At 34.7% G+C, this 12,295-nt stretch overlaps 1 protein-coding gene across 1 annotated transcript; it reads right to left on the bottom strand.

Annotated features, from left to right (window-relative positions):
- Positions 1-1,381: 1,381 nt before the first annotated feature.
- LOC132860255 (vitelline membrane outer layer protein 1-like) lies at positions 1,382-3,230 on the bottom strand. Its single transcript, XM_060891387.1, has 5 exons — positions 2,951-3,230; positions 2,589-2,716; positions 2,228-2,341; positions 1,783-1,964; positions 1,382-1,625 (listed from the first exon to the last, which is right to left on the bottom strand). The coding sequence occupies exons 1-4, from the start codon at positions 3,140-3,142 to the stop codon at positions 1,784-1,786; spliced, it is 615 nt and encodes a 204-aa protein (XP_060747370.1). The 5' UTR covers positions 3,143-3,230; the 3' UTR covers positions 1,382-1,625; position 1,783.
- Between the last annotated feature and the right edge of the window lie 9,065 nt (positions 3,231-12,295).

The following is a 12,295-nucleotide window of genomic DNA, read 5'->3' as shown; positions in this document are numbered from 1 at the left end:
GCAGCAGGTCCCTGAGATAGTTTATAAGATTGTGCAAAAACAGCAACAACTGAAATGTACAGTATGAGCAAAATGACTGAAATGTTAGACAGTGTGTGCAAAGAGCAAAAAAGTAAAAAGTGTGCAAAACAGCATGTAAACAGTTTGATGAATGTAAGCAGCATGTAAACAAGTTGATAGATGTATATTAGAATTGTGTGTATATGGTGTAGGTCTGTGCAGTCCATACAGATGATGTGAGTGTGTATGTAGTGCTCAGTACAGGAATGATCTACAGAATTAGGTCATGATTTTGCCATACAGGTAAATAACAGTGAATGTTACTGCAAAAGAACACAAATATGAAAAAAAGAAACTGATTGTTATAACGATTAACAAAAATCTGCAATTAACAATAAGTTAATTTGCAGTTAGCAATTAATGGTCTAGGGAATTGAATGAAATATATAGTATCAGACTTTAATTTTGAATTCAATTAGTTATCTGAAAACTTAAAATTTAAGATTTGTTAGTGGGCTCAGTCTTTTAGAGCCTGCTGAAGTGCCAATTCTAACAAGGAATTGTTCTTATTCTGTTTTCCATAATATCCCTAGTGGCGTCTCTGTAAGGCTATAATACTATTCTTAGATTACTATCTAGACTTTCCATGACTTAATTTTCCATGTATATTGCAAGACTATCCATGTACTAGTTTGTATGTTTTAACAAAAAGAAGTTCCATAGCTACTAACTTATTCTTTTAATACTAAGTTTTCACGTATGAAAAAGACAACATATTTTCAGTCTCTATGGTTAATTCTCCGCAGAGAGAGGGAGCCCTTCTGCACCTTCTTCATCTGTTCATGGTTTCATTTTTCCCTTTACTATGCTCATGTTTTGTGTTGTGACTGCGGCACGCACACCGCCGCAAATTAATGGAGAAAAGACTCTGGGAGTTAGAGTGAGGCAGACGAGTCTCTCCAGGATGCTCTTATTGTTATCTGTGTCACAGTAGGCTAGTGGAAAGGGGAGATTTGGGTAAGAGCAGAAAGATAATTGGCTGAAGCATTGTTGGGCCAGGTGCTACAAATAGAAGGTATAAACCAAGGCCCTGAAGGTCGGCTACCCGCCTCATATTTCCTGGTAAACGGGGGCTTTCTGTACTTCCATAGATAATAATTTCTGTAATTCCAATTAATTACATTTTGTAATTAAACATTTAATTTACATTTAATTTTAAATAAATTGTAGAGTCTAATTTTTTTTTATCTTTTAATTCATTAGAAGAAAACTATATTTAAGAAAATCTTACCACATATATTTGTAAATATTACTTAAGTTGTTAAGCTCTAGTTTAAGAGCAATAAATGTTTCAAATAAAGACTACAAAAACTCACAGAAATTGAGCTGTTGTTTATTTTATTTCATTAAGTAATTCAAAACTGATTTTCAATTAAAGTACAGGCAAAGGATAACAAATAAGACAAAATCATCAGTGAGTACATTTCTGTAATTAGTGACAGATTGATGAGTTATTATTATACATATAATTCACTCAGATATATGATTTCATGAGAAATAAAGAGATTTTGATTATTTGTTAAATGTAGTTGTCTTCATTCATGTTCTTGTCATGTCAATTCTTGCTGTAAGACAGAAACAAATATCAAAATGAGGCCAAAAAAAGAGTTTTTTAGTGTTTAAATCATCTTTGGTGTACACACTTTCCTTTTTCTGCCTTTATGCTTTCTGAATAAAAGTGCAATGTCGTTCCTTTTGTGATCCAGATTTGGTAAAACGTACCTTAGTTGCAGCAACTGAAGATGACATTATTAAGACTGGTGTCATCCCATATGCCCTGAGGCGATTCCACTCTTGTTTGGATGCCACAAATCCCAGTTCCACCACAAAGCGAGCTCCAGGAACCCCAGCTACCCCAGCTCATACCACTGCCTTCCAACACAGAGCCCGTGGAGCATTTGAACCTGGAATTTTAAGTTAGAGAAACATTCCATTTTGTTATCTTTTCAAGTCAAATTGCTTCATCAAGCAAAGTTATGAAAACGTCCCAACTTTGATCATATCTTGTTAATTATCATAATCGTTAATTACTGAATAATCCAATTAAGATTATAGTAACAGATCAAAAGATTTTTCAATATCAGCTTTATCAAAAGTGTTAATCTTATATTATGTATCTTATTTTTCGATAATATTGGATATGTGTTTTTTGTGAGTTACTAATTACCTTATGTTGTCAGCTGCAGTATCATCACCCCAGCCCTGATAACCATCTACTCGCAGCTGAAAAGCTTTCAATACTCCACTGGGGCACCAAATAGGCGATGACCAAGACCCCCAGCTGGAAAAAACAATTAATAATAGTTAATGTCACTACTATTACTACTACTACAAATAATAATAATGATGATACAAATAACAATCATCATCATCATCATCATCATTTATATTATAATTATTGTTGTTTTAAAAAAATGGTTTTTTATTTTGAATTCTGACACTGAATAATCTTGGTCTAGAATGTAGGTCCTGTAGGTCTTGTATCTATATGTAATATTCAGTACATTTTGTATGCCTTTTTCTTTTACCTTCCTACAGCAGATCTGATAGTTGTGAAGCCCCCAACAATACCGTTGGAGCCAATGGGCTTAGAGCAGTGAAGAGCAATTCCATTTAGGGCTGTGTCATCATACCAGATTCCCTGATATGACTGAACCTTAAAAACAAACAAGCATAAAACTGCTTTAGTAATAAATATCATTTGTTGAGTAAATTTATTTGCAGGGTCATTTAAACTGCACCTTTGAACAAAACTACACAATTCTGTGTTATGCTTGTTACATTTTGTGGCCATCATTCAGTTCCCCCTTCTCTGAGTCTGACTTCACAATGTATTTCACTTGTACAAATATAGATCATTTTACTTATACTACAAAAAAGCTGTACTTACCCTGAGGCTAAAGCCTGTAGCATAGGTGCCTGTAGGACACCTCTCTGAAATTCCCCATGTTCCCCAGATCTGTCCGTTCAGCACAGAGATCGAACTGGGAAACGGCACGATAATTCTGCTTTGTGTATCATTGACACTTGCACACTCCCCGAAGGAAAGCATGAGCAGAGGCAAAACAAGCACAAGATACATTCTTTTGGATAAAGCTGAAACTAAAGTGAAACTGTTATCAGGTAATCAGAATGATTCTCCCTGCAAAAGTGCTCATACTGACAGCAGATGCTTTGGTTTTGGTTTATATACTGTACAAGCTGCCTACCCATTCAGTGCAAAGAATTTTATAAGTACTTATTTACTGTAATTATATTTTCCCCTCAAATATTTGGCATTAATCCAAGTCAAAACCAGTGCACAAATATTCAACTGGTTTAATTTAATTAGTTCAATTCAAATCACGTTTAATGCAATGACAAATATTTTACAGATTAAACCATTTTTCTTCAGCAATAATTTGATTATGTAAATAAAAAATAATCGTTAAGTAATAAATGTTTGCACATTGGTACAGGATCACTGCTGTTTGCTTTAGGTGTCAATAAGTGAGTATGTGTGTGTACGTCCTGCAAAGGATTGTCATAATATCCCTACAATCTCCATACAAATAATCAAATAAAAATTAATTAAATTAATTGAGTTAATTATGTTTATCAGTCACAAATCTTGATTTTTAAATAACTGCCTGCTTACATAAGGTTTGACTTGTATTTCTGTTACAATTCAACACTTTAGTGAATCATTTTGTTCTGAATGTATTTTGTCAAAGCTGAAACTTGAAATGTATTTAAAGATTTGAGATGTGATACAAACACAAACATGTATAATAACAATTCTTGAATTGTGTCATTGTTTTTGTTTTCAGTTTTTTAATCACTAAATTATTTATTACTTAAAAAACTGTATTACATAATATTGTGCCAATAATAAGTATTTATATGAATAAAATCTATTATTTTTATAATTCTTCTTCTCATTTTTATTATTGTTATTATTATTATTATTATTATTATTATTATTATTATTATTATTATTATTATTACATATTAAACATAAATATAATATATGTACATAAGCATACAACATATTTAGATTCATTATGTTTAAAGCATATAATATTCTTTCATATTGTATTATTCAATAATACTGTATTTACCATACTTAACATTTATATAACACAAGGAAGGATAGCGAATATAAATACAAGGGAGTTTCTGTGCCATCCAGGGTATGATTAGATATAATTGTTGAGATGTTTGAGACACACACTAACACCCACACAAAAACACACACATACACACCCACACATAAACAAAGGGACAAACTAAACAAAAGTAAAAGTAAAAGTTTCCTTGCTAAACCTTTCCTTGTTCTTCAGATCACTAAGTAAACAATAATAAATTAGACAAGGTTACTTACTTTTTACAGTTTATTTTATTATATATTCTATTTTGTGACCATTATTCTAAAAGCAGTAATCCACAACAACAACAACAACAACAACAACAATAAAAAGATTGTTTTAAAAAAGATTTGCTGGTAATTCAAAAATGTGTCTTAAACAATTAATGTTGACTGTACTAACATTATACTGTAGTTTTTGTCACTTAGATATTTAGAAAATATAAATATATACTCTGCATGACAATTCATTTAATCATATATATATATATATATATATATATATATATATATATATATATATATATATATATATATATATATATATATATATATATATATATATAACACACACACTATATATAGTCCCCTGAAAGTATTGGAAGCGGCCATTTCATTTGTTTTTCTATACACTGAAGGTGTTAGGGTGTCAGATGAAAAGATGAATATGAGACGATAGAGCAGAATTTTAGCTTTAATTTCCTCATGTTTACATCCGGATGTGTTGTTGATTTGTTTGGTAAGTCAGTTTAGAGCCGATTTAGATTTAATGCTCAAAACATACTAAACAGATATACAGTAAGGGTTTAGAAATAAATACTGTATAAGGAAATGAAAGCTGAAATTCTGCTCTGGTGTGTCATGTTCTCACTGTCTTCTCATAATCGCTTGACGCACTCACCAACACTTTCAGCGGGAAATGTCTGATATATAATACGAATGATATACAAAGGGATTAATTATAATGATTATAATTATGCTTCAGAAAGGTGTACTATGTTTCCTTTGATCATGCAGCTAAACAGAAAGTAAAACTAAATAAATGATTATGAATAAAATAAAATAATAAAAAAGAAAATAAAATAATAATACCTCCTTTATGAATATCACCCACATTCACTGTTACATTTGAATTGGTAAATTTCAAAATTGAGTTTTGGTTGTTCCGTAATTCACATAATTTAGCAACAGAATTAATGTAGTTTGGGCAGCAAATTGCCTTAGAATTATAATCACAGTTTATTTCATTGTTCCTAAACTCTAAAAGATGAATTTTAAAATATAAAATATTCTGTATTGTACAGAACAATGTTGAAAATGTTGATTAATTATACATCATTGCATGGTGTTGGTAATGTGATGGCTCTTAAGGATCCCAGTAAAAGGACAAAAAGATAAAAAATGGTAAAGTTACATCTGTGTTTGTTTCCCTGTCAGGAAGTTTCAGTGTTTTTAGAAATTGGAAAAAAAATCGTTGCTGAATATTTTCCTATTTTAGTACATTTACAAAGTAAAAAGAATTATTTAAAAAAGCTGTATGAATATTATATTAAATATGAATGTACAGTTTCTATTTGGTAAACTAAATAAATAATCATAATAATAGTAATATAAACAACAATATAATACTTTTTGTGTATTCAAAATAAACTGTAAAAAGTAAGTCAGTTTAGAGCCCCATTTAGATTTAGGGCTCAAAACATACTAAACAGATATAATGGTTTAGAAATAAATATAAGGAAATGAAATCTGAAATTTTGCTCTGGTGTGTCATGTTCTCACAGTCTTCTCATAATCGCTTGACGCACTAACCAACACATTCAGTGGGAAATGTCTGATATGTAATAAGAATGATTTACAAAGGGATAAATTATAATGATTATAATTATGCTTCAGAAATGTGTACTATGTTTCCTTTATATGTGTCAGGGACTGTTTTTAGAAATTAGAAAAAAAAATTGCTGCTGAATATTTTTTTATTTTTGTACTTTTACAAAGTAAAATTAACGAGAAGTACAAAGTAAGAATTATTTAAAACGCTGTATGAATATTAAAATATAAGAAATATGAATGTACAGTTTCTATTTGGGGAACTTAATAGATAATAATAATAATAATAATAATAATAATAATAATAATAATAATAATAATAATAACTAGATTTGTAAAGTTCGTCGAGACAAACTTTGATGTTGGCTTTGACGGTGCAAGTATTCGCAAAGGCCGGTGCTTTTTGGAGGCGAGTGGACATAAGGGTTAGTGTTACTTTTGGAGGCAAGTGGACAGAAAGATTGTGAAAGCTACTGGACCGCTAGGGTGCCAATACTTTTGGAGGCGAGCGGACATGAGCATGTGACATGATCCGAATACCCATGAGGCAGTTCCCCTCATTGTGCTGAGTGTTTTGATATGTCACATGTCCATGTTGTGCAAATTTTTTATTTTCACGTGATGACACGTGACGACACGTGACGTGACGTGACCATAACACACGTGAGGCACTTCCCCTCATTGGGCTGAGTGTTTTGATATGTCACATGTCCGTGTTGTGCAAATTTTTTATTTTCACGTGATGACACGTGACGACACGTGACGTGACGTGACCATAACACACGTGAGGCACTTCCCTTCATTGGGCTGAGTGTTTTGATATATGACATGTCCATGTTGTGCTAATTTTTGATTTCGCTTATTTTGGGGGCGGGGCTACACGTGACGTCACGTGACGTGACCAAAATACACGTGGGGCAGTTCCCCTCATTGTGCTGAGTGTTTTGATATGTCACATGTCCATGTTGTGCTAATTTTTGATTTCGCTTATTTTGGGGGCGGGGCTACACGTGACGTCACGTGACGTGACCAAAATACACGTGGGTCAGTTCCCCTCATTGTGCTGAGTGTTTTGATATGTCACATGTCCATGTTGTGCAAATTTTTGATTTCGCTTATTTTGGGGGCGGGGCTACACGTGACGTCACGTGACGTTAGCAAAATACACGTGGGGCAGTTCCCCTCATTGTGTTGAGTGTTTTGATATGTCACATGTCCATGTTGTGCAAATTTTTTATTTTCACGTGATGACACGTGATGACACTTCATGTCAATACTGCAGTCATTATGGGATTCTACTTATTATTATACTGCATAGAACACAGGAGAGAAGCCGTGCCTGAGCTCTGCGCACGCTGCGTGTGTGAAAGCTTAGAGGAATTTTAGGAATTCCCCATTCAAGTCTATGGGACGTTCCATCGTCGACTACGGGAAAACCGAAAGTTCCGTCGGAACGCCGAGTCCGGAACTTTGTCCGGAGTAACGTCCTAAAGAACCTGTCCGAGTTTGGTGTAAATCGCTCGAAAACTTGCCGAGTTATAAACCTCCAAAATTTATAATGGAAGTGGATACGAAAAAAGGCCACTTTGAGCTTCCGTACCGGGAATGCCGGAATTCCGATCGCTTAGAAAAGTAGTAGCAACAAACTTCAGACCAGGGTCTACGACATATCCGAATTTGGTGCATGTGGCTCAAAAGCCCTAGGACGAGTTACTCTTGATAAATTTGTGGCTAAGAATAATAATAATAATAATAATAATAATAATAATAATAATAATAATAATAATAATAATAATAATAATAATAAGCTTATAAAGGAAATCAGAATGTTGGCTTCTACAAAGCCAACATAATAATAATAATAATAATAAGAAGAAGAAGAAGAAGAAGAAGAAGAAGAAGAAGAAGAAGAATGTTTCTTTTTTTATCATTTTAATTATGATTTAGATGTTTTATTATCTTGTTATTCATGTTTATAAAACAAATTTCGTTTCAGCCATGTTGCAAAGTATATGATCAGTTTTCATGTGTTCTGTCATTTGCCAAGCAGTTTAGTCATTTTCCCTGGATTTTTAATTCTTTAACTTTTCACTTTTTTTATTCTGCCAGCCCTCTAATAGTCTATTTGTGATCAATTGATCTGTATCTGTTTACTGTTCTGAAACCTGCATCCTCTTCAGTCAGGAATGAACGTATGTTTTATGTATGTTTTTGTATGTTTTAACAAAAAGAAGTTAAATAGCTACAAACTTATTCTTTCAATACTAAGCATTCACATACGAAAAATACAACATATTTTCAGTCTCTATGATTAATTCTTTGCAGACCACCAGAAGGAGTCCTTCTGCACCTTCTTCATCTGTTGATGGTTTCATTTCCCCTTTACTATGCTCATGTTTTGTGTGTTCACATATTTCAGTGCTTCACTGTTTCTTCATCAACATTTTGTTGATGCTATATTTGCTATTACATTGGTATAGACTTTTTCCTATTGTTTATGTTTTGCTAAAATAGAAACAGTTGCATTATGCTTATAAATTTTGAGTCATATATTTATTTAATATAATTGCCACATACATTTAATCTTTAACTCTGCTTTGACTGGCTGAGTTCTCCATGCTTGTTCTGCCCCAAAAGCATGCTGACACACTGTAGAGGTTAATGGCCGCCCAGTGTCTGCTCTCCTGGATTCAGGAAGCACCATTACACTGCTGCGCCTTACAGTTTTATCTCAACCAGAAAAGCTGGCAAGGACAATTGCAGTCTTGTGTATTCATGCCGAAGCACGCTCAGTCTCAGCCATACTAGTCCAGGTCCGCAGCCTGGCTGGAGAGTGGCCGCATCTGGTGGGGCTCATCCCTTACTTCCAGTGCCCCTTGGACATGTCTGGCTGGGGTTCCGAGCAACCATGAGCGCCACCGCCATAGGGTGGAATGGGACACCAAACGGGATGCCGCTTCTCCAGGTGAGTCTCTCCAGGATGCTAACTTATTGTTATCTGTGTCAAAGCAGGCCAGTGGGGGAGGGGAGATTTGGATAAGAGCAGAAAGAGGACAATTGGCTGAAACATTGTTGGGGCAAGGTGCTACAAATAAAAGGTATAAACCAAGGCCCTGAAGGTCGGCTACCCGCCTCGTATTTCCTGGTAAAGGGGGGGCCTCCTGTACTTTCATAGGGAATGCCACGGTGAACCCTGTTCCCCACAACTTATCCGCCCTCCTCTTTTTCAGTTAAGCACCTAAGTTTGTCCGTGCACCACTCTCAGACTGATGGACTCATGGAGTGGTTCAATCAGACCCTCAAAATGATGCTATGCCAGGTAGTAGATGAGGACTTCCTCTTTGCTGTCAGGGAAACTCTCCAGGCCTCTGTGAGTTTCACCCCCTTGAGCTCCTGTTTAGACACCAACCTCAAGAACGGAACGTTCCTCGTTCCGGAAATTGTTCGACTTTATGAGGGACATGCAGGCCAGAATTGACCAGGTTGGCCCAATCATCAAAGAGTATCTTGAGTCAGCCCAGTGAAAGCAACAGAGGGCCTACAAATGCCCTGCACAGCCCAGAGAGTTTCAGCTGGGTGATCAAGTTATGCTCCTTGTCCCACACACAGCATGCAAGTTCCTGGCCAAGTGGTAGGGCCCCAACATGGTCCATGAGAGAGTGGAATCTTTAAATTACTGTCTCCAGCAGCCAGTTAAGCAGACAGACACGCATCTTTACAATATAAACATTCTGAAAATCCAAACTGCCCTCAGAACCACCAGTGGCCACTGCCAATGACGGATTCTTTCATTAGGTCTCTATGGATATCCATTGCCTCATGGATATGGTCCTCTCGCCCTACTGGCCCTTTGCAGCAGCCTATCTGGATGAAGTCATCATCCACTCTTCCACATGGGTTGACCAACTATACCACCTCAGGGAGGTTCTGGGAAGCCTCTGGAAATGCAAAATCACAGAAAATGTCATCTGGGTCTGACCGAAACCACAGTAGAAAAAGTTAGAGGCCAACGACCTTGCTATGGATGAAAACAGCTAGAGAGACTTGAGCAAGGCAGGGCTGCAGGCCCTGATGGTATTACTCCCAAGGGTTCTTGTCCCAGTAGTCCCAGTAGTTGTACTACTCAGCTATCTGGTATTTTGAAATACATCTACAACCTATGTCTGATGCAGGAAAGGAAGCTGATGGTATAGAAAGCATTTTGTCTATTACCAATGTTTTTTCCTTTGCATCAGGGGCTAGAAAAACATGCCAGTGACCCTTCTATAGGTCAAGGGTGGAAATAAATGGGTCCCCCCCCCAGCCTGAACAAGAAACCATCGACATGGCCCTGCTGGAGAAATCTGTTTGAATACGGGTGTTATGGGCCACAGCACATATCTCAGTTGTACATTGCATTGCTGTACATTGCATTGCTCCCACCCCCCACCCCCATATTGATATGTACAATATCTTTGAACACTCCAGGAACAAAGTCTAAGCAGGTGGATGCTACGACCCCACTCCTACTCTTTGGATTGAAGCTATTACTAGTAGGAGAACCACTTTTAGAGTCAGTAACAAACAGATAACAGAGCCACTGATAACACTTCCTGAACCAGAGAAAGGTTCCAGAAAGGAACTTGTGGCCTGCGTCAGCCATCTAGTGCTGCACAAAAAGTGAGAAACCAGGGGATGCCTTCCCACAGAAGCTCCAGCAATGGGTACATGGCTAGTGGATAAATAACAGTCACATATACTTTATCTTAAGGGTAGCACGGGAAAACTACAGTACTGTACCTAGTGATAAAAAGTGATAAAAAAAATCTGTATGAACATTAACAATACGTATAAATACACAGTTCAAAATTAGTGAACTAAAAATAAAATAATAAAATAAATACATCTGTAGTAAGAAAAGTGAAATACATCAAATTAAATATTTAAATACAGATGCTTGAAAAACTTACCGAAGTTTTCTGCTCTGTTGTCTCTATTTGTCTCTATAAATAAACACTAAACAGGTGAACTTGAACCTCAGTTCATGTAAATCTAGGTATTGTTTTAAAGAAGTGACAGAACACTAAGATGGAAGCCTAACACGTAGGATGGTTATTTGCTTTCATTTGTACAATTCAACTTCAGTTTAGTCAGCAAATGTCCATCTTTTCACATGTATCATGTGTATACATAATGCCATGTTAAGATTATTAAGATTATTGTTAAGAACATTATGTATAAACATGTTTTTCATGTTTTTAGTATTAATACTGTACCTGCCCATGATCTTATCTAAGGAATTATTTCCTAATAGATAAACAATTTAGTTGGCATTTTAAAGCACCCCATTTCTAACAGCATTGTGAGGAAACCGAAACAAAAATTCCATTAATTTGAATACATTCATAATTGCTGTCAGACATGTTTGTTTAGAAAGCTGTAGACCTTTTCAGAATCTTCCACATGTCAGGTTTGGTAAACACCAAGGTTCAATTAAAGTGGTCCATTATTATTCATGATCTCATCCTGGAACTCTCAAAATGGTCTCACAAACAAAGCTTATATAAAAAAATATTTAAAAAATATTAATGAAACAATAAATATAATTTTTTAAAATTGATTCTTGTATTTAACTTTGTGTGAAAGACATAAAGCAACAACATATTTTCTTTTCATCTTATCTTTTATCTTTACTGTGGTATTTGTACATGTTATCTTCTTGTTCCAGTAGCTATGTAATGAAAGCAATGAAAGAAAAGAATATGAAGAAACAGATATTGGATATTAAGATTAAAAAAGGTAGAAAATTGGTAGCTCTAAAGCTGTCAAAACTTTTGAAAATATGAAATTCAAAAAATTTACATAAATTTGTTCATTACGACATTTTGTAATTAAACATTTAATTTACATTTAATTTTAAATAAATTGTAGAGTCCAATTTTTTTCAGATAGATTTTTAAATCATTACAAGAAAAATATATTTAAAAAATCTTACCACATATATTTTAAAATATTACTTAAGTTGTTAAGCTCTAGTTTAAGAGCAATAACGGTTTCAAATAAAGACTTCAAGAACTCACAGAAATTGAGCTGTTGTTTATTTTATTTCATTAAGTAATTCAAAACTGATTTTCCCTTAAAGTACAGGCAAAGGATAACAAATAAGACAAAATCATCAGTGAGTACATTTCTGTAATTAGTGACAGATTGATGAGTTATTATTATACATATAATTCACTCAGATATATGATTTCAACAAACTTCAGACCAGGGTCTACGACATATCCGAATTTGGTGCAT

Source organism: Tachysurus vachellii, chromosome 17 (assembly GCF_030014155.1).
Source record: "Tachysurus vachellii isolate PV-2020 chromosome 17, HZAU_Pvac_v1, whole genome shotgun sequence".
Lineage (NCBI taxonomy): Eukaryota > Metazoa > Chordata > Actinopteri > Siluriformes > Bagridae > Tachysurus > Tachysurus vachellii.
Note: the sequence above shows the minus strand (reverse complement) of the source record. Positions and strands in the feature narration are given on the sequence as shown.